At 40.5% G+C, this 23675-nt stretch overlaps 2 protein-coding genes across 4 annotated transcripts in view; one reads left to right on the forward strand and one right to left on the reverse strand.

The window, feature by feature from the left end:
* The window catches only part of sema4bb (sema domain, immunoglobulin domain (Ig), transmembrane domain (TM) and short cytoplasmic domain, (semaphorin) 4Bb), a 51896-nt gene extending 40195 nt beyond the window's left edge, over nt 1–11701 (forward strand). For all 3 annotated transcript variants that reach the window (XM_068599167.1, XM_068599008.1, XM_068599086.1), the window contains exons 9-15: nt 3047–3228; nt 3697–3847; nt 4449–4659; nt 4881–4996; nt 5857–6014; nt 6479–6570; nt 7102–11701. In XM_068599167.1, coding sequence (XP_068455268.1) covers nt 3047–3228; nt 3697–3847; nt 4449–4659; nt 4881–4996; nt 5857–6014; nt 6479–6570; nt 7102–7874 — 1683 coding nt within the window. In that variant the 3' untranslated portion in view covers nt 7875–11701. The remainder of the gene's footprint in view (nt 1–3046; nt 3229–3696; nt 3848–4448; nt 4660–4880; nt 4997–5856; nt 6015–6478; nt 6571–7101) is intronic.
* A 7316-nt stretch (nt 11702–19017) lies between these two features.
* On the reverse strand, nt 19018–20720 carry serf2b (small EDRK-rich factor 2b). The gene is made up of 3 exons (XM_068573384.1): nt 20565–20720; nt 19635–19737; nt 19018–19425 (listed from the first exon to the last, which is right to left on the reverse strand). Exons 1-3 carry the CDS (start codon nt 20569–20571, stop codon nt 19350–19352), a joined length of 186 nt encoding a protein of 61 aa, XP_068429485.1. The 5' UTR covers nt 20572–20720; the 3' UTR covers nt 19018–19349.
* Between the last annotated feature and the right edge of the window lie 2955 nt (nt 20721–23675).

Consider the following 23675-nt stretch of genomic DNA (forward strand, 5'->3'; position numbering starts at 1 on the left):
CATCTTTTCAGATGCTTTTCTGTGGCAGTACAGCATTGATGCAGGTGGTTTGTTCCTTAATGCACTGGGAAAAGGCTTCAGAAAGGCTTCCCCAAATCAATGCATTGAGATGAATGTGTGTAGGCGGTTCCCATATTGACCAGCACTTTAGTGCTTATTGTCAGACCTCAGACCTCACAAAGCTGTGTAGGTTGTGTAGGACTCATTTTCCATGAATTGTGGGTAAATTATTCTTTTGTTAAAAAACAGACGTCAATGATTGTTGCCATGGAAGCATCAGCAATAGCCTTGGGGTAAGGTGCAATAAGTCATTTTTTATTCTTATGAGACTTCATATTGACAGCGTGGTCTGCCCCTCAAGACAAAAGTAAGACAACTATGTCCCATCCTGGAACTACAGTTCCCATAATGCTTTGGGTATGCAATCAGCAAGTTATGCTGTGGGCTACAACTTAAACACACTGGTAACAAGCCTGGATTTCTTTACATTCGGGTCAATTTGTACCATTAGAGTATGCCAAATTAGCTATCGGCTGTTTCTATTTCCAATATGGTCATGGATGGACAGAAAACTGTCACTGGAGTACTTACATCAAATATGCATATCATATCTGTGTCTTTCGATTTGACGAAGTTATGACTCGGAAGACAGAAATTCCTGCATTCAGACCCGAAGGGAAAACATTAGAATTGCCACTATGAGCTGTGTGTGGCAGCTGGTCTTGTTGGTGAGCGAGCCAAACTACAATACTGACTTCCTGCAGTTTTCACCGGCATGCACCTGTCCATCTCTCACAGGGTCTTTTATGGTCTTCCCCTTATATCCATCCCTTCTCCAAAATAAAAAAAATGTCCGTGAGAAACCAGCCCCACGTCAGCCAAACTACTACCATATTTAAAATGTGTATTTTCTCAGAATGTGATCTCACATCTGAACACGCGCCCTGTACTCCAGAGAGCAGAACGTGCTGAACCGAGATTAGAGTTTGAGTAACGGCGAGGAATGAAGGCCTCTCCCCGTTAGTGGTTTAGTATCTATAACACACTCTTTCAGACTGACAGAAAACATGTCCTCCCTTTTTTCCATCCGTACACTAAGCCAAGGCCAAATGTGTTTGAGTGTGCTTTAATTCGGATATCTGAAATATTTGTGACGTGTTGATTCATCTTGCCAGACATTTCACTACCTTCTTTAAAGACGACAAGGTTCTCGTCAGATGAGATAAATCAAAGCCTTTTCCAGTTTGTTCCTGCAGGTCTAACTACTGTTTTACTTGGGTTTGCCAAGTAATTCTGCTTCCGAAGTTGTTTTTTCTCCCCCCTCTTTCCTATCTGTCCCCCTCGCTTCTTCCACTCCCTCTTTCTTTTGTTTATTCAGGTGTGCACACTGAGGGACTGTGGAAAGCAGGCGGGTTCTGAACAGTGTGGCACCGTTTTCTTTACTTCTTGGTCCTCGATTTAGGTTGACAACCATAAGGAATCTGAAAGGTGAAGTTCCGATAAAAACGAGAGAGAAAGCGATGTAATACAGCCCAAAAGAACGTGTATATATCGGAGGTGAGTCGGTGTGGTCGACGCTATTGAGAGTACAAGCTGCGCAGCGGCGCACAGCGGCAACGACGGCGATGAACAGCTGAGAGAGCAGGAATGTGGTCTCTCCTCATTATGTGGACAGGCTACTACCACAGCCGAGTAATTGGCTCCCAGGCCGTGCATCTGTCCTGCGAGGTTTCACCACCCTGTCGTTGAGCAACATGGTTGTTTGTGTGTCACAGTGCGCAGAGGAGAGAGCGGGCGATGATATAGTTTTGCATGCTATCGTCTCCTCAAGGATGATTCACTCCTTGTGCTGCTATGTTGGAGTTGTTCTGGGCTTCAGAGGCCGTGCTGATGAGCTGGTTTGTGTCCGAGGAAGGGAAACTGTCTTGAGATTGGGCGAGACTACTTGTTTTGGTTGTATTCTTCCTCCTCCTCCTCCTCCTGCTTCTCTGTGTTTTCCAGCCTGCTTGCTGTATTTGGGAGGAGTCTCTGTTGGTCTGTGTTTACAATCTCTTAGATAATTGCTAGTCCTCGCAAAGTTGTCTGATAGCTGTTTACGTGAATATTTAGTGATGGCCTTAAAAGGCCTGAGTTCCTCTTCTGTGTCTCGGAGGACAAGTGAACCACCAATGCTGGTTTCAAAGCTGTAATTAATAACTAGCCATTGTTTATTTTCCATTTCACCATCTCCTCTCCAACACGTATTTTGTGCTGAGGCCACTTTTATGTGAACTTTTTTTGTTACCCACATTTTATTGTCAAAATGTCCTTTTGTAGTTTCGTTTAAAGGCACAACACACATATGCTGCACCAAAGGAAAGGATTTAAATACTTGGTTTGCATCAGAACAATAAAATCGTGGTTGGTTGTGATTATTTGTCTATTTTTTTTTCCCTAAAGAAAATAATCATAACTGTCACAGTAACAACTTTCAGATCCCGTTACCTCAACAGCATCCTCTAAAGCAAAATGCAAGGATTACAGCTGCAGGTCTTCTGAAGTTTCTAATGGCTAATATATTGCAGCACATGTAAAGTTCTCAACTCAAAAAATAGTATTTTGCTTATTGTTACTTATTCTGAATGTTAGAACTTCAGTGTTCTTAATGATATATGAGCTTGATTTCTGCTGAAGGAGCAAAGTTTCTCTGCGTTCACCTTAAACCTGAGTTAAACACGTGTGCGGATGCAACTTGAAGCCTCCCGTGGGCATACACTGAGAGAGGAAGGAGGAGATCTTAAAAATTAAAACTATTTGCATAAGAATTAAGTTGTTTTTTGTAGCGTGTTATTATTTGTACCATTTATAAATAACTTAAACATGTCTGGAGGGGATCTGAGGGGAAGTGGAGAAATATTTCTAAGCCGGGTGTTGAGTTCTGGTTCCTTCACCCTGTAAATGACATGTTGCGTTCTTCTTAACCGTCAACATGGTGTTCCTAAATTATATTTTCATGAGACATAAAGTATTCTGCAACATATTCATTTCTAACATTCTTTGTTTGCAGGGTGACAAAGGCGGCGAACGGGTGCTGCAGAAAAAGTGGACGACCTTCTTAAAGGCCCAGCTCCTGTGTTCCCTGCCTGATGACGGCTTCCCCTTCAACATCATCCAGGACATGTTTGTCCTGAAGCCCATGGGGGACAGCTGGGAGAGCACCGTCTTCTACGGCGTCTTCACTTCCCAGTGGTAAGAAGCGAAGGGAGGAGTTTGTTCTGATCGTTTTAACAGTGCATTGAGGCACTCGGACAAATCGGACACATATTGCCGTTTGTGAGTGTGCATGTTTATGCACAAATACACCCTGTACTCAACACAGCTCTCACACACCATCTTGAGACAGCTTTTATTTAATATCTGCGCTCAAACTTGGCAAGTTGCCTTTTTCTTACTTGGCTCCTCTGAATTTAGAGCAGCTGTAATGAGCTTAAACGCTCACACAAGCTCATGCAACCCCAACGTCTAATTAATGTTTCGAGAAAATAAAGGTTTATAAATGCAGATCATTCAAGCGCCCACTCAACAACTGTCCTTCAATGAGAAGTTGCTGCCCCAGTTTCCTGACTGAAATGACAGCTGCAGAAAGGATGTCTTGGGTAAAATAATGGGAACACGCAATCTTCCACAGAGATCTTGAAATTGCGTTTGTGTTCACAGGAACAAAGGAGCATCGGGCAGCTCAGCGGTGTGCGCCTTCACCATGGCTCAGGTGGAGAGAGCCTTCAGCGGGCGCTACCGAGAGGTCAACCGGGAGACTCAGCAGTGGTACACATACAACCACCCAGTGCCAGAACCGCGGCCGGGAGCGGTGAGTGGTGCCGGAAATGATACAATTCAACTGATTTTGCTTCACTCTGTGAATCTGTTCATTAAAAAAGTAGTTATTTCTACAAAATGGGTTAAAAAAAACGGAGTCTAGCTTTTTTTTTTTTTTTTTACCATCAGAAATATCTGTGATATCGCACAGACAAAGTAATGTATTTATTGTCTCTGACCAAACATTTCCACTTGTAATCCTAATCTGATTTTTTTTCTTTTCTCTCTGTGTTGATAGCAACAAGTGAGCTTGATGTAAAGCAGATGTTCTCCTTTTATTTACCAAAAGTGCTGTCTTGATGATGTTCTGCTTAACTCTTCACAAGTCCCTAGAGCTAAGCAAATGCCGAAAAGCTTAAAACTAGTAGTGATAACTGCTAGAATTACTATTAAAATCATCAGCCAGGTCTGCTTTTCTGCAGAAGCATAGTCTTTGTTTCCAATGATACCTCACTCCAAACTGAATTCACTTCATAAGTGAAGAAAGGGTTCATACAGGTCAATGCAATATCCTGGCTCGTTGTATGTTTGTACTTCCAGGTCTACGTGAATAAGCAGAGATTCATTTTTCATTTCTAATTCCCTCCCCACAGTGTGTGACCAACCACGCCAGGCAAATGGGTATCCAGTCGTCCTTACACATGCCTGATAAAGTACTCAACTTTGTCAAGGACCACTTCCTGATGGACAGCGTGATCCGCAGCGCTCCCCTGCTGTTGAAACGCAGCGTGCGCTACACACAGATCACTGTGCACAAGATCCAAGGCATGGAGAGGGCCTACGACGTGCTCTTCATCGGAACAGGTACACTTCATTACACGGCAACAGCAAGTGATTTGTTATTTTGTGAGCCTTTCTATAACTCTTTGAAAATGAGGGGAGTATGCTTTTGTAATGTAATTTTTCCTTTAAAACACAAACTATACTTTTGCCATTTAAAATAAACTAGATGTTGCTTTTATCCCCCACAAACTGTCCCCTGCTGTCAGTAAAAGAAATTTCTGATTGTCCCCTGTGTCTTCCAGATGATGGAAAGCTCCATAAAGCTATCAATGCCAACGATAAGATGCACATCATAGAGGAGATGATTCTGTTTCCTGAGCCTCAGCCAGTGCAACACATCGAGCTTGATCCTCAGAGGGTAAACCACAACTCGTTCATTTCAATAGACACCCAGAACCATAATTGTCATAAGGTTTATATTCGTCATGTTTACGGTTTTCATAGTAATAAGTCATAATAATAATAATGTGGAGGAGCTAGATTTAAGTTAGCTACTGAAATGTTCTTTCCAGCGGGGCCGTTCTGTTGAGTTTTCTTAAGTTACGGCACCGTCTGGAAGAGTATTTCTGATCCTCTCTGGCATTTTCCCCAGAGCTGAATTTCATTACCTGTCCCTCTTTATTACATAATGGTCTCTCCCGGGCCAAAGCAGCCAAGCTGCAATCCAAGATTATGTAATTCTAAAAAAGTCTGAGATACTTTTTGTGTGTATATTCTTAGCTCCAAATAGGGATATGAAAGACAGACATAATCCACATGATGCCCATCTAATAGTGTTAGATGGCCTAAATATAGACTGCACTTTTGGGAACACTGGGTGTGCTGTGAGTCAGTATCAACGTCACAATCATCATGGTGAACATGCATTTCTGGATTAAAGGTCTTCTACAAAATTATACATATTGTTTTGAAAAGTGATGTAAAAGAATTAATAAAAATGGAGACAAGGTTGTGGAGCAACAGCTTTATGTAGCCATGTGTTTTTGACTACAGTCGAATGACTTGGCTGGCATCAAGTAAAAGAACAGCTGGCCAGAGTTAGGACTTTGTTTTTATTTTTATACTATTTGTCTGAAGTTAATTGTCTTAGCATGGTTTCCCTTTCTGAATCAGAAAAAGTCACAAAAAGCAGAAGTTGCGTGTTGCACCTTGACCTTTTTTGATGATGAATTAGTTTTGCAGACTCTCACACATTTGCCATTTGTTTCTCTTCTGCAGGGTCTGTTGTTTGTGTCGTCCAACTCTGGGCTGGTGGAGGTCCCTGTGGCCAACTGCTCCAACTACCAGAGCTGTGGAGAGTGTGTGTTGTCCAGAGACCCATACTGCGCCTGGACGGGACGTCTGTGTCGGGACGTCAGGATGGCTCCACCTGACAGGTGAGAAATCGTACTGCCACAAATCTCCATTCCAAAACAGGCTGTATTTGTTAATTTAGCGACCTTGATAGATTTGTATTTTTTTCTTTAAGAAACTTTTTTTTTTTGCAATCCTTGACTTGGATACATTTATTTTGTTGAATGTAGGTTTGTTTTGTTGTCCTTGGGTATACCTTAGTAATAAAATTGTGACTGTTAACGCACGGTGAAACTCTTATACCACTGCACGTAAACATGCTCCAAAACATAATCGTAAAAAAAAAAGCATGCAAAGCTCCTCTTTTCATGCCCGAACCGAAGCTTTTAAAAGAAGATTGTCCTCTGAGTCATAGTGATGAAGCCATACTCACAGGTGTTACAATGACAGACCTCGGGAGGGTCAAATTAGTGCATCCATCCAAGGTTCCTCTCATTACAGTTGCTATCCTTCACCCTGTTGTTGTGTTTGGTATGCTTTGTCTCAGTCACTGGCAGCAGGATGTGGAGGAGGCCGATACGTCAGCGATTTGTAACAGGACGTTTCCCAGCCCCAGAGCTGCCAGACCATCAGCTGCTCGTGAGTGTGCTCCCTTTGTATCGTGATTTGTCACCTCACGGACACCACAACAGCATAAAGCAGTCAGAGAAGAATCGCATGTTGTTGCACATTTATATGACAGAAGGTAAAAGCGAGCGGTTCTGTACATAAGAATCCATGACTATTATAGTTAGATTTCAAAACTGTACTAATGTAGTTACTGCCCACTTACACATGTCTTCTCCACCAACTCTTTTAAATTGCTTTTTTGCCAAGAGATACAGTAGAGAGACCATTAATGTCAACCTCATAAAGGATAACCCATCAGAGGCTATCTGTATGAGATGGCTCCTGATGGGTTGAGATGGCTAGATAGCGTGAATATAAAGCTTCAGCCAGGAAATGGCTAGCCTGCTTCTTTCCTCAAGCTTACAGTCTTAAAGCTCTTCCTTCGTATTTAAGAGACCGACTAAAAACAGTCTTATTCCATTATGCAATTGGTTAAATATTTCTTGAACACTTGTTGGTGCTTTGGAACAACATAGTTTTGTCTGTTTTTTTCGTATGCAGGTGGCTCCCAATGCAAGCTCATTATAATCCCGGCCAACACATTCAGAGTCCTGCCTTGTAAACTGCGCTCCAACTTGGCTCAGAGAAGGTGGCGTTACAGTGACGACGCCAGCCAGTTCCTCTACGCAACCCCCGAGGGAAACCTGGTTGTGGTGGCGCAAGCGGACAAGATGGAGACCTACGAGTGCTGGTCAGAAGAGGAGGGTTTCCGCCAGCTGTTAGCCAACTACTGTGTGAGAGCGGAGCCCCGCCAGGAAAGCACCACTCTGATTGGTCACTCGCGCACACCGCACATTGAGCAGGAGGAGACCATCATCCTGCCCGGCAAGTCTCGTTCTGAGCAGCAGCACACGAAGACGTACTGGAACGAACTGATTGTGGTGTGCGCCCTGCTGGCGTTCTCCCTGGTGGTGTTCTCCTTGTTCGTCATCTACAGGAACCGAGATCACATGAAGTCCATGCTGAAGCAGGGCGAGTGCCCCAACATGCAGCAGAAGAAGCCAAGGATTGTGGGAAAGCCTGCGGAGAACTTGCCCCTAAACGGTAACACCATCCCTGTGTCCACTTCTGATCACAAAGGCTACCAAACGTTAAATGACAACTACATCTGCAGCACCCCTACCCATGAGTCCTCGCCGGACAACAGCAAGAGCTTCTCCGAGTCCTCCGACAGGCGGCTGCTCAACGTGAAGGAGAGCCACGTGGAATACTCCCCGACCTGCCCTCGGCCCAGAGTGAGGCTCGGCTCGGAGATCAAGGACTCTATCGTCTGAGAGCAGAGTATTTGCTAAAAAGATGCCACCCTGTGTCTCCATGAGGGACACAGGCCACCAAGCAAAGGAGAGGAGACCCTGACATCCCTCTACACCACAGCACATCTTTTATTTTTTGGCATATTTTGTTCTGTGATCAGTGCAGAGGTTATTTACATCGTTTAATCATTTCCACTCCAGAGCCAGAGGTTGTTCTGGTTTGCTGCATCGGGCGGGAAGAGGAAGCAGCATTCCACTTTGGTTTTAACCAGCATCAACAACCATGGCGGCTGCTCAGAATATTATAAGGGTCTTTGTTTGAGTCGTCCTCATAGCCACTAATGTGTGCGAGCGTAGGGCTGGGCAATATGAGGAAGAAAGGAAAAATGCTTAATAAACAGACTTCTTCCTATATCTATATTCATCACCGTATCTATTTAGGTATCTAACGTTAAAATGACTAGTTGACAGCAATCACATGATATAATAGAAACAATACATTATGAATATTGATAGGTTTCCCAGCCACATGCTCTGCAGAAGACGAATGCCACAGAGGCAACGCTTCAGTTTTTTATACACACCAGAAGCAGGCTACAACTACATGGTGACCTCGACTTCAGGCTTAGGAGAATATAACACATGCATTGCATATTCATTCTGGAGACAAGTCAGAATCACATTTGTTCCCCTTTTGCTGAATAAATGTCATGACTATATGAGGATAAAGCTGATGAAAGATGAGACAGAGGAACAAGAATGAAAAGGATGAAAAGAAAGAGGATGTGATCATATGTCCAGGGCCTAAATACTGACATTTACCTCCTGAATGTATAATGTTGTTCAAATGTGTCGTTCCCTCGTCACTGCACCACGGACAACTTTGGGAACCCGTTGCTACACATCTCTGCTCATCAGAGACAGTCCTGTACGTCAGTATTGACCTGCAGGTACTATGATAAGGTTTTGAGGCGAATATGGGAAGATGACCTCAGATTTTGTCTGTCAAGGTGGACATTACAAGCACAGAGAGCCAAGAAAAAAAGGGGACGTCCACACTCCTCTCCCTTTGTCAGGGCAGCCCGGAAATCATCATGTGCACTGTGCCAAAACACAAAAACGACTCTATTTGTCTGATCTCAATGCCATGATGCCATTCTGTTCGTACCACTCCAATGCGTTGCAATAGCATTGATCACTGTCAAGGAGCACATGATGACGGGCCCAGAGATGGCAAAATAATGGCACTAATAATAAAGTGCAAGGTTGGAAATTTCTACTTAGACTGTTAGCTCATAACAAAGACTGTGTTTCAGTGTTGGGCAAAAAATAATTGACTATCAAAGGATATAGCATGGAGGTTACTTTGTGTGAAAACTTGTCTTGTGGTTGTCAGCTAAGAAAATATTCCAGTTTTCCTTCAGCCACTCTTAAAGGAGTCTAACAGCTTCTTAGTATACACTGAAACAAAAAGGTACAACTGGTTTGAAACTATTGAGCTTGATGAGCGCTAAAAACACAAACTATTTGGTTAATTTAAGTGCTAAATGAATGAAAAAGAATGGAAATGGTCTCAGAACAACCAATAGCAACTGCCACTGCAGTGGAAAGATAGTGTTTTATATTGTCCTATCCAGACTGCACTACGTAGTGATGTAGTTGCACAGAGCGCTGTATCGGCTCGATATAACCCTCCTCCACCAGGTTACGTTTCTTACATGCATTGAGTTCCCCACACTCACTCAGATGTCATTGCGGCGTTAATGTGAAAGCACAAGTAATCAGGGTCTTGAATACACACAGGTTTGCACGTCAGTAAAATCAGCTCCTACTTTTAAGAAATGCAACTACTGAGAAACAAGGTGTGGCTGCTGAGGAAAATTATTTTTTAGAAATCTGTTCTTACAGGGACCAGTGCAGCCATTTTGAACACACACTTGCACCCACATCGCTTCAACATTTGAGACTTAACAAGCAGAAATTCCCAAAGAAGTCGGAAGCTGATGGTGTCGTGTAAATCAGAAGGAGAAGCATTTACACAGCCATAGGGACAATATGGCACCACATGTCTTAGAATACATCACCAACTCACTGTATTGATCAAGTAAGCCTACAGTATACAGTATATTCCAGTATCCTACAGAATAAACATTTTGCTATTTCCAACACTGAGCGGATGATGTAATGCTATGTAACTGCAACAAGTTGACAAAGTGCACTGCATACTGCGCAACAGTGGTCAGTGTTTTCTTTAGTGTGTCCTTCTTTTCTTTATTTTTTTTGTTGTGTGTGTGTGTGTGTATGTGTGTATATACAGTATCTGTGCTTAATAGTGTGTTTTTTCAAGGGACCTTGTGCAAGATGTGTTGTAGAGATAGTCTTGAAACTAGAGGGTGAACACTGCTGATTATTTTGTTTTCATAGTGCTTTACTGCCTACTTCAGCATACATTTCAAATCTTGCACTGAGTACTGCACATGTCTCACCGTGTTGTCGGTTCAGCACCTGGGCTGGTTTTTATCAAGCATGTCCAAGCAGGAGGGGCATCTTGTTTTTTGTCATGCCGAGCTGAATTAGAGGGGCGGTTTGATCTTGGAGGAAATATGCTTATTCATTTTCTCGCAAAGATGAGTGGTACCACTTATGACTGCTCGCTTAATTTGAAGGTACCACCAGCAGCAGCTGGCAGGATTCGCAGAAAGACTTCTCATGTTGCTAGTCGTCGTGCTCTGCTAAGCGGTTGTTGTCTGTAGATGTTCAGCACACAGACATCTTCTCATCTAACTCTTGGCAACAACGCAAATAAGTGTATTCCCCCAAAAAGGTCTAGCTATTCCTTTTTAATCTGGTTTGCTGAGACCAACCAAATAAACGAGAACATAACAAGAATAAACGAGACTCTAAAAGCCTCGGTGCAAAGCCGAGACCGGTTTTCTGAATTATACCACGTCTCTCTGGAGGCTGAAACCCCTGCGTCAGGTCCTTCAAGGATAACCTCCCGACATTTTTTTTTCAAAATGCCTTTAGGTGTCAAGTTGTTCTGCCTTTAGCCACATGCCACATCGTACACTACCCAACAATGATGTGGTGAATGGCGTGATTGTAGCCCTCCATGGGCACACTTCTCTCCACAACACGGGTCAAAAGTAGATTTACAGATTCACCCCAGCCACCATTAACTTTACCTGCGAACCATAAGACCGGGAGCTGCTCACAATTGTCGATCACTCTGCAGTTTTTGCTTTGTCAGAAGTGACACTGAGCACATCAGAAACATCTTTCTGAAGTGGTCAATATTTAATAATATTTGTAGTAAATCAGATGTGTCTGTACTATATATACCTATATATAAAAATGTGGAAGCAAATAATGTCATGGTGATTGACGCTTCATTTTGAGTGGCTCCTCAGTAATACAACATACTGTACTGGACATGAATGTAGCCAACTATTACATATTTTGTAGAACATCTACCGCTGTCTATTTTCCTAAAATGGCTAAAGTAGGTAATGCATCGCAACATCTTTCTAGGATTTTGCTCAAACGGTCATATTACAAAGAACTGCAACCATAGAGGTAATTAATCCTTTGTGCTGCACAATGTAGTGCTGCAGTAAGATGCAAGCCCGCTCCAAATCCTGCATATCGGCTCCATAAAGCTTAGTTGACTGAATAACTATTAGACAAATGTGGTCTTGCCTGCATGATTTCCTTTTTTATTTGTTGTGTACAAATAACATTGTGAACTGTATTTTTTTGTATCATTGAGATTGTGACTGTTGTTTTTATTATATTGTACATAAAAAGCACTTTATTTTAATTTTTTAAGATAAATTAATAAAATACATGTTTTGACACATGCTCGCGTCAGTCTATTTTTATGCTATTATTTGCTGTTTAATCTGGGATGTTTTACAGAAGGCAAAACAGGGAGAATTGATATTCATAACATACAATAAAAGATTTTTTTTTTACGTGTGTGTTTATATACATATACACACGCACACTGTTCATTATAAGCATGAAATGAACACCTCAATAGCCTCTTCAAAGCAACTTCTGCCTTCTTTGGATTGTTATGAAGCATAAAAGTTACCTCAATAATTTATTTATAACTATTATTTATTTATTCATTACAGTGTTGGGCTTTTTCTTTTTTTTTTAGAAAAAGCAATCACTCAGAGACACCCATACATGTTCCCATTCAGAGAAAACCCATAACTCATTGCTCTATGAGGACAGAGGAAGAGTACACAAATACACAAATCGTCCACCACATAGAGACACAGGCCGTGTTTTCACAGGCAAGGTCGAGGATAAGCTGGTCGCTGGTCGTTGAGAAGTGCAAACGGACCTCCGCGCCATTTAAGTGAATGCAAACGGTTGGATCAGACCCTGCAAAATAATATGAATATGATTTTTTATTTTGTATTATTGTTGTTGATACATGATTAATCTCATTGTTTGCTGATTATGGTGATGAGATGCCACTAAAAACAAAACAAACACAGCATATCCACTTAGTGGCACATTGGTCATGAACACATACGGTTTGAGGCAGCCCTGTCATAGACGTCAGCTGTGTGAATCAATACATAGTTATTTTTAGGACCCTGTGTGTAGCTGCCAGCCAGTGCTGAATAGTGTTTACTCAGTAGGGACGAAGAGAGGATGACACAGAGGCCGTGTGTCACACTGCCGCAGAGGCAAAGACTGGGTTTGGTTTTCTTTCCATGGTCACCCGCCAGCACTGTCCTCATGTCAAACCAGACTTCACCCCCCCGATTATTTGGATATCAAGGGCCTGACTTCAAAAGAGGTCACTCTACGAGATCTGCCCGTGTCCTCACTCACAGTTCATACGTCTTTGAAATGTATTATTAGTTATTTAGTTTCTCTCATCTATTCTTGACCACCACTGCTGTAAACAAAATGAAACCACTCTTCTTTTTCCCCCAGACGCTCGCGTGCTGCATATCACTGACCATTTGCACGAGACATCTGCAAACATCCAGCCTGTTTTGGATGATTCACAATTTACTATACTATATTAAGGCCAGGTTACAGATGGTCTGTTCTGAGAGAAAAATGTTATCATCTGTCATGGTTTTGTAATGAGGGATGTTATTTGACCATCTGATGATCCTCTGGAAATAAAAGTGCTTTTAAAGAAACCAGAGTGAGCGCAGTTTTTGGACGTGAATTTTGACCATCTGGACTCATAAACAAATACCAGACTCTCACAAGAACATCTTTCATTCTCGGTTCCTGACAACAACAAAACCAGGTTTATTACTCGTCGTTCACAGATATTTACACATGCAGTCAAATGTAACACATTCGGCTCCGATGTTGTTTCTGAGGGCATCCTTCTTTGTAAAATCAATATCATCTACCTCTTCACTTTCTTGCCATAATACCTTTATTCTCACATTCAAATTGTTACATTTAATACGTTGCTATCAAAATAACAGCTGGTCAGATCTGATAAGCATTGTAAGCATCGCTCGCTTAGACTTCTTCGGTACAGCTTGATGTTCATTTAGCAAAGTATGGTACCAATTAGAGTAAAATAGATGATAAATCAGGGTATGCTTTCTATACTCAGGCCTCTGGGTTCTCTGAACTCAAGTTGCTCTGCTTTGACTTCAGGGTTCTATGCTCTGATATCAGGGTTTTGTACTAGGAACTCAAGGTTAAATGCTTAGACTTCAGGGTTCTCTGATGTCAATGTTCTCTGACTTCAGAGTTCTATGCTCTGACCTCAAGTTTCTTTGTTCTGAAAAAGATAAAAGTGAAAGCAAATCATCAAAAGTAAAGTTTAATTACGTCTTGCTGACAGATGTTCCAACTAACACTCAGATATTTTGTAAGACCAATTGTAAACTTGCAGCCTTACGCGTCTATGCAAACCTGGGATATTACATACGCATGTGCTTGCGTCGGAAATTATAATTACAATGTGTTATTTACTTTACACACTAATGACGAGGTGCAGGTTCGTGGACATAGACTAAACCAGAGTCAGTGTTCTGTTGAGCCTCAGACCCAAAACCAGCCTCGACACGGACCAAATGTTCTGCTGAGACCGGACCGTGCACTGTGAATAAATCACACCTTATCCCAACACTCCTGCTGAGATGGAGATCAGTTGCCAGCAGGAAAAATGTAAGAGTCTTTCCTCACAGACTGCCCATGTGTGTGAAAGCTCTGATGGGCTCAGATAGCATTGAGTGGATACTTAGAGCTGACTGGGTGACCGTGCAAAGGACTCTCTTCCAGTCTCTTTCCTCGGAATGACATAGGATTAATAAAAACTAAAAAATGATCGTTTTTTTCCCCTACACTTTCAGTTCATGTCTGTCTGCCTTTCTCTTCATCTGAATCCGGCGAAATCTTGACATATTCTCTCTCTTTTGATTATCTGTGACAGATTCCATTTACTTCCAACACCAGCCGCTCATCTGCTGTCACCGACCATTTGATGAAGAGCAAAGACGGTAATTTGCTATTTATTATTACCAAATCACTGTGCTGTGGAAAGCGCCTTTTGTTTGCCTCAGCCGAGAAAACACTTACAGCCAGCTTGCATTTCAGCTGTGATTGCATTACATATTGCATGTGAATTTTTCGATGATGGTGAAATTGAAAAGCAGATTTACTTTTCACAGTCAATGAAAGGAGCTGGGAGATCTTTTAAATGTGTCCATCGCTAACTTCCTAGGTCACACACACAATCTCAAGAACTTGTTATTCACATTATAATTAATTGTATTGAATGGATTTTAATTCATTTAGTAATAATTAAAAAATCGTTCCTAATTAAGAAATAGAAAAGAAAATGTATTTCTGTCCCATTTACTTTGGTTCAATGTTGATTTCAGAGTATAAACATAGATTTTATATTGACACAAGCTTGTGTTAACATACAAAAGAATGTAAGAGCAGTTCAAATTCATTTGTGCTTTTTTATATTTGCCAAATAAGAGGAATCGGTTTAATATTTTGAGAAATATGCTTATTCACTTTTTCATGTCTGAACGATAGATATGATTCTAGCTCAGCATGAAGATTGCTAACATTGAGAAACAGTCAGCCTGGCTTTCTCCAAAGCTCACATAAACCACGACGAGCACCTCACTAAATAGGATGTCACATCGAACAAAGTGTAAAAGCTTGAGTTGAATATTTGACATGTGCCTGATTGTTTCATGACAGTAACTTCCTGGAGTCACTAGACATTCAACTGAGTCGAAGAATTAAGCCGGCACATTTCCCAAAGTGTCAAAGTATTCCTTGGTATTCTTGTTTGAGTCTGTTTTTACTCATAACTGTTGAAAACATTTAATAATGGCGATTAAATTTAGCAACGTTTTAGATGAAGGTTACCAAATAGTGTATGAATGCTTGCATTATAAGCATTGTGTGAAATGTGTTTTTTATACCTTAATTGTAAATTTACTTAATGATCATTTCCACATCATGTGGACAAATGCACATATGGATTACACTGTAAGTGTGTATATCCACAAATGATTCTGCACGCATATGATCTTGCATGCGTGCATTTTGCTTTCCAGGACCTTTGCGGATTCTCTCTTTCAAAAATACAGCAGTAAAATGAGCTTCTGGGTTGCCATCGGAAGAAGCATTCATGTGTGCCAGGGTTAAGAGGTGCAAGACTATTAAAAAAGAGTGAAGCGGGGCAGGAGAAGCACATTTTCTTCATTCCTCTACACACACAGCGTTGATGGAAACCATGTTCTGTGAATGTGTTGTAGGTCACTGCAGTCATTTTTGTCCTGAAAGCATTTCATGTTTTTTTTTTCCCCTTCTGTTCATTAAACTTTTAGTGTTGAATTATATAGACATTTGATCATAGAAAATTAAATAACAATGGAATTATTAAATATTTACATACATCAAATATAAATAGTGTCAGGTGAAGCTGAGTCAAAATGCAGCAGCATGAGGCATACAATCATTATTTAATGCAGCACAACTACGAAGAGATTGTTTCTATGATTAGATTCAGCTCTTCATTCCCGCTCAATGTGTGTGTGTGTGTGTGTGTGTGTGTGTGTGTGTGTGTGTGTGTGTGTGTGTGTGTGTGTGTGTGTGTGTGTGTGTGTGTGTGTGTGTGTGTGAGAGAGAGATATATTATACATTACGAGTGGATTTGTCAGCCAGTTTACAGCATATTCATACATGTCAGCTTAAGTTTCTTTTTGGCAGTGAGTGACATGGACATGTCACAAAAGTCAGCGTATATAAATTATAACATATTAGATATATAGTGCAATTTAATTGATGTTAAGTGTACATGTGCCTGTGGGAGGAAACCAGTTGTTTTGGCATACAGTGCTCTGTCGCACATAGTGATGGATGTGCAGAGAACAGACTGGATTTATTTTTCTGTTTAGTATGTGACCAAAAGGTCCCAAACCTCAGACAATAGTGTTGTTGTGCCTTAGCTAACAGACCCTTAACAACAAAATTATCATCACAGCAGCAGCCTGGAGGAGGTTTAATCTTGGGAAATTGTTTTTTTTGACACTCTTAGATGCTTTTCAGTTAGCCCACATGACAAAAGGTAGTTCTCTCGCAGTGACCATCCAGAGACTTCCACTTGAGCTCCCGAATACAACCACAGCGTCACACTGTTGGCTCCTGACCTTGTGATGAGGGGGTAGTGTGTCAGGGGCCAGATCTTGAGTGCTGTGACTGAGCTCTGAGCCCAGTGTGGTTCACTAGATGCGACTACTCGTGAGAATGCATCAGAATAAGTTAAAACCTGTGGCTACATCCTGAACCATCATACAAATGTGATGCTCATTTAAGTAGGAATGGGACTGGATAGCATTCAGCATGCCTCTTCGGACAAAAGGCACCTTTTCTGGTGTTTTTGACCAAACTATTTAATTCTCTTATATTTTAAGTCAGATTTCACTTGAAAGTTATTATGGATATACATTGACGGCTACTATTTTACCTATATATCTACTTTGTACTATTACCTACGCGTAGTATATAGCTGACACTGACTTGGTTTCTGAAGTTCAAATGTAAATAGGATTAAATGACTCCACCCATCCTTGCTGTTGGTAATTTATGCCCGTATTTAACATATGAAAAGCTAAACAGCTATACAGTGCATTGTTGTCCATCATCTCCCCAATTTGTTCTTTGACACTGGGCTATTCAACATAAATAGCATAGCAACAGCTAACAATGCATTTTTTGCACATAGCTCCGCTATCTTGACAAATTCAGCAGGGAAGGCATAAAGAGATGGGGCTTCTCGTATGAATTTAATTAGACGAGCTGATTCGAGGGGATTCTGAGTCTCTCTTTACCACTGAGCTCCTCTCTTCGTCTGTTTTAAGAAAACTTGCCAGAATCCACAATCAAGTCTGTTCAGCCTTATGCTTGAATTTAAGTGAGATCTCCCCAAAGCTGCAAGCAGAGTATCATGGATGATAGCGGTTAAGAATGGAATTTTCTCGAATTTAAGCATTTGCCAACTCTGCACTTGTTTCCTTATCACTATTCAACTCTTAAGTTACTTTCACTGCTATCTGAGATTGAAAAAAGCTTAACTTTTGACTTAATTATACGCCATGTAATCTAAGAAGTGAGAACACAAACTCAATGTATTTTAGAAAGTATAGAGACACAGCTTATTGACTGGAAATAGGCTGAGCTGTAGCTTAGTGAACACTATGAAATATCAGCAATGTGCATTTTGTGCTTATGTTGGAAGATGATGAGTCATAATACAAATGTTCAGCAATAGTGGAACATGTGTGTGCTCGCTTATGTCAATACTATTATAACATGTTAATGAGAGGCTTTTTTTTACCCTTTAAATCTTAAATTAACTTAAAAACTGTATGTGTTCTCGTACCTGGCTTAAGCAAATAATCAACATAATACTCCACAACCAAATCAGTCAAACACAATGTATTGGCTTCACCATTGTGACAGATCCAATGGTCACCGGTAAGAATAGTTTTAAAAATACCTTGATGTGTGGTTCCACCTAGTGGTCAGATCATTTATTGACCAAGTAAGTAGCACATACAAGGAATGTGACTCTATGAAAAGTGCATAACAGTAAAGATAGACGTAGAATAGTGTAAAAACATAGTGCAATGGATAAATATAGTAAACAAAAAAACTACTTCAGAACAAGCAAATATTATAAAATGAAAGTGGCAAGTGTATTTTAATGAGAAAAGAACAGATGTGCAAGGCTGTTGAAGGACATTGTGGCTGATGTGAGTCAGAGTCAGTCAGTGGGGGTCACAGGCTTTGTTGACTGAAGCTGGAAAGAAACTGTTCTTGTGGCGTGAGGTCCTAATGGACCGCAGCCTCCTGCCAGAGGGAAGGCACTCAAACAGTTTGTCTGCCTGAACCTGAGACCATTGATGATAGGAGGCCATGATTACTGTACTCGCAGCACATATACAATCAGTTTATCCTGTAAAGTAATATTATTTCTTGTCAAATAAAGGCTGCAAGAAAAAGCTGTGGCCAATTAAATGATTATGCACATTTCCTAATATGCCTTATTTGATTGACTACTTTAAATTTGCATTCATGAAGACAGAACAATGTTGGTCTATTTTTGAGTTACTTGGCTCTTGTTAAACTGTTGAGTGCGTCTCAACAAACTCTTTGTGGTTAAAGCCAATGATGATGACGCACCAAATTTAACAGAAACTGGCATGTAAATAAAGTAAAACGTTGATCAGTTGAACTAGCAGGTTTAGAATTAGTGAATTGGTAATTAGGTCTTAATATTTTAACTTCTCTGTCCAGCAAATGCTATTAATAGATCGAACTGTTTGAACTGTGCCTTGGTAAAATTATTTCAATCACAGAAATAATCCACCTTTAGTTTGTTGAAATCTATAAAGTTGCAATGCATATATATATATATATATATATATATATATATATATATATGTAAAAAATAGAAACAAGCACTAAGTCCAACTATCCAAATACCAGAATACACTAACAAATAGCTTGTAACAGTTTATTTAGTGTTGATTCCTATAATGCACTCTGCTATTTTACATGTCAATGTGTAGCTAACATAAAAAGTAAGGATAATATGACAAACTGTTTCCAGAAATCAGAATAAATCAAGCAAGCATGAACTAAAAAGATACACTTTATTTGAAACCAGCAGTGGACATTTTTGTACAAAAATACACAACTGTTACATAGGTGCTTGTGTCAAGAATTGTTCTTCTTTCTCCTGCTGCTTACACCACTGATGATTCTATGCATGCAGCACCAATGTGGGACAGCTGTTAACTTGCTCAGACAAAAGTAAATATAACAAATCCAACAAGCAATGCCATTTGCCATAGGGAAGAATGTAGGATCCTAGATTCTTGAGGCTAGACAAAAATGACAATTCTTGTAAATATCAGGAAGAATGCTAAACATTATTGAAGCACTGAGTTGAATTTGTCTCCGTCTTCATTCTTTACTTGGGCTCGGGGGCTTCGCCCCTCCGTCCGCCTTTTTCTGCTTCTCTTGCATTCTCTCTGCATCCCTAGGGAAGAGAATAAACTTTGGTAGGACAGACTCTCTTGTAAAACAAACATAGGCTCACCCACACACAACTGCATGAGAGACCCTGGAGTCCAGAGAGCCCAAAATTCAGCTTATGATGAAACATATTTTGCTCTGATGCTGCAAAAATGGAGTTGTTTTACAGTGTCTGCATCCCATTTGTGTATTCTCATGCAGTGCTCGGCCTACCTCAGCTTCCGAGCAGCAGCAGAGAGTCCATCGTCACCCTTCTTCCCTTTGTCAGTATTTTTTTTAGCATTCTTCGCACGCGCCAGCTCACGTTGGTTTCCTCCTGCGTGACAGACAAGAGGAGAAAAAAAAATTAACAGAACAAACGACACTTAAATGGGCAACTCTCTGGGAATGTGAGCTACACCCTTAAAACGCCTCCATTACTCAATACCAAAAACAACAAATAATGCCACACCTTTTTAAGTGTCTACAAGACATGATTTAAAGTGGCACACGGTCAGTTCATATCATACGACTTTATGGCAGAAATAAATATGGTGCAAAAAAAAAAAAAATGAAAAAATGAAAGCAGCCGACGTGGCAGAGAGGCGCTCGAGAGCAGCTTCATGCGGAACAACAGCACAGAGGGCAGAAAAGCGCCTGCCGTCATTTAACAGACAGACGAACCACTCTGAAAAAAACAAAGACAGGCAACAAAGGCAGAGTCACGTTTGCAGACAATAAACAAAGACTGCCTTCTGTCTGCTCCAACCGCGTTGATACACAAATATCCGTGTTAGATATCTGTTAACTATTGATTTACAGTGGGCAAGGGCCCGGGCTAACAGCTGGGCAGTAAACGACACATTGGCACATCGTTGTTGACAAAACGTTCAACGCAACGTGACATTCAGACACTGCTATGTGGCACGCGCTAAGACACGAGCCCACCAACTCCCTTTCACCCTACAGACACAGCACGGCCATCGGTGTGCGTGATTCATTAACCAATACTAGCACGAATTCCGTGAAATAAGTTCCGTGCATTCCAGCAACTAGACCGAACCCGTGTCGGCGGTTGCCAACGGCTAGAAACAACGAGACGGACGACATTAAATCCAACAAAGTACACAGATGCCTACGGTCAAAACATATAACGATACCCACTGGTCATTGTTAGTAGACGTCGCTTCTTTCCTCCGAAATCCAAATAGTTTAGCTCAGCCAAAGGGCCGTCGGTTGTCTTCCCGTGGCTCCAGTCGCTACTTCGTTGCGCCGCTGAGGCTGCCAAGTATGCGCGAGACTTCCGCGCGAGAACCAGAACATTCCGTCTCTCTCTCTCCCGAACTGCACGACGCATGCGCGAGGTCATCGCCAATTTAATATTACAAAAGCGATTGCTGCACATAAATACTCTAGTGTGTTAACACATCCATCGAATTCTTTACATAGGTAAGAGAATAGCACAATTAGTATACACATTTTTAAATGGAAAGGCATGTGTACAAAAATGAACGAAGTACATAGGGATATAAAATAATAATATTCATAGAATCTATACATTTTGCATACTTCAAAATCCGGTTAAAGACAACTTACGTGTATCAAGCGACATATCAATTATTATACAGCGTAATAACTTTAACTGCGGTCATAATTACAATTTCATAATTGATTGTTTGTTTTGCATATTGTGTTGTGTGGCTCCAGCAATCACACAAAGAAGGTCTGTCAAACTCTTATCAAGCCTACTGAGTCCGGGGCTTTGATTGAAGGAGCCTGGCACTGTCGTAGAGTGGCTTGTTTTTTGTTTTTTTCTCCCCTTCCGTCATTCTGGGTCAACGCCAGCGTGGAAGACGCATAGCGAGAGACGCATAGAGGCCAGGCCTGAATTCTCTGTACATAGTTGCGTTGTATCCAGTGTAAAACAAGTATTTAGATTACTTTAATTTGCTCATGAGTTCATCTTCTGTTACTAACATTTGGCAAATTTATTTTGGCCACATTATTTATGTAGATCCAATAAACTCAATTCAATGAGACATTTATATCGCAATCCACAGCTACAGCATATCCCTAAAAGCTTACTACAAAAGAGCCAGCAGGTGGCAGGCCAAGCCAAAGTAAATTTAGAAATTAAGGCGTTCAGGCTACCATGTAGAATGACATTCTTGACACAGGAGCTAGGACTACCAATAATTTCAAAAGTATATTAATAAAATTATATTATCAAATAATAAAATAGATAACTAATGATCAGCGCAATAAAGTGTGTTTCATTGTTGTGTGTTACCCTGGTCAAACAATAACCAGAAGAACTGACTTGTTTCACTGTTAAATACAAAATGCCTAGACAATGAACATACATGTGTGTAAGAATTTTGTCAAATCATCATAGTATGATTCTAGTGATGATATTGATTTGTATGGCCTTGCTCTGGGTTAAAGTGCAAAATGGAATGTTGTTAATGGTTTCATTTCTGTTCTACAATAAGAACCACATGATGTTTTCCTTGCAGTTTTGGTGCAGAGATTTTATGGACTGTCTGGCAATTAAATAAGCTAGATGACTGAGTCATGTCTGCCCAAAACTAAACTCGTACCCAGACACTGAAACTATGAATAGAAGACAACTTCCTGTGTGCCTAATGCACGAGGCCATGCCACAGTCAAGCAACTGCATCCGTCACAAGTCAGCACATCTGTTTCATCTGGTGGGAGACTTCTGATTGTCTTCTCCATTTGGTTCAATGACTTGACAAGTTTAAAAACAAGATATGTTTCTGAAAGTATAATCAACAACACAAAACAATAATACTAATAGTTGTATGTTATAAAGAAGAACTGGAAACATACATTCAAGGTTGTTGAGATGATAACAACTACACAGCCTCCATATTGCATCTATAGAAATCCTACAACGTGTTCATAGTGAGCTGTAGGAGAAGGAAGACAGGGCTGTGTCTCTTTGCTGGAAGACAAATACTGTATTTTAAGGACATAATTACTGTTTGAATACAATGAGCCATCCAACAACTGCTGTGATTGTCTAGCCAACAGTATATTTGGGTTAAGAAAAGGTCTTCTTTGAATTTAATGATATGCTGTAAGTTTCTTCTGGTCTACAACCCTCTGGATATTATATATTTCAAGTTTAAGTTTAGCTAAAAACATACTTTAACTTATAAAAGTATAGCCCGAACACTTTTTCATACTGGTTAAACCCACGTGTCCCTAAACATAATGAACAATTATTTATAAATGTCATTGCGATAGGCGGTCACATATCCCTGACAGGAATATATAATTTAAACACATTGTCACTGAATATAATTGTGTGTTTATGTGCTGCTTTCATTGCCACAAATGCAGAGATTTTACCAAAAACCTGACTTGGCAAAGAGCCCGCTGCTCAAACTGTTGTAAAAAAGTAAGGAATAATAGTAGAAGGATGTAAATATCATCAAGTTCTCTGAATTATTTGTCAGATTTAAACCAATCAATACTGAAACTCCTCTATGTGTTGTCTACACGACAGTTTAAAACACCATATGTTGTTGGACTCAATGGAAATTCTGAGTCTAAAGCCATGTGAGTGGATCTGTGAGGCTATACACAGCTGCACTTTGATCTAAAAGCTAACATCTGTATGCTAACATGCTGATGTTTAGCAGTTCATTTTATTTTACACAAATGCTCCACATTTTGAATGTCTTTTTTCTACAAAAAAACAGCAACACGTGTCATTCCCGCTTGTTACTTGCATATGGCCTTTTCAAAATAAACTTCCGTCTTCACAGGAAACTACTCCACTGGGTTTAGGCAAGAAAACTACTTGGTTGGATTGAGAAAAACGTTGTAAAATATTTACATTGACTTCTTGTTTCACATGGGGAACGACAGCGTCTCCTGGAGGAAAGATGGCTGATTATTTGAATGAAACAGTGACAACATGCTGCTACCATTGCTAAGAACATTACCTGCTCTCAATAGTTCAACAAAACAGCTTCATTTTTTTTACATTTTCAAGATGCATTCAGCTAATAGATATCTAGTTTTTTTTTAAATATCTTACTTTGCAGCTACTTTGTAAAGAGATATTATGACTTCTGACATCTGTGGCATAATCCCTTCCTGATTGCTCCGACTTGTCAGGACATTAATGATTTCCTTTACCCATAAAGAGTACATTTTATAAACTTGCATACAATTTTATTTGGTTTATTTGACACATTTTCTTGAAGGATTGTGAACATAACTTACACAAGGATCTATTTA

The sequence above is a fragment of the Clinocottus analis genome, unplaced genomic scaffold (genome assembly GCF_023055335.1).
Source record: "Clinocottus analis isolate CAN_PGR_092001 unplaced genomic scaffold, fCliAna1.0.p SCAF_1, whole genome shotgun sequence".
NCBI lineage: Eukaryota > Metazoa > Chordata > Actinopteri > Perciformes > Cottidae > Clinocottus > Clinocottus analis.

Coding starts and splice junctions, on each gene's coding strand:
- serf2b (XM_068573384.1), bottom strand. Junction 19,426..19,634: donor GCTGCTGCTCGGAAGCTGAG/GTAGGCCGAGCA, acceptor TCTCTTCCCTAG/GGATGCAGAGAGAATGCAAG.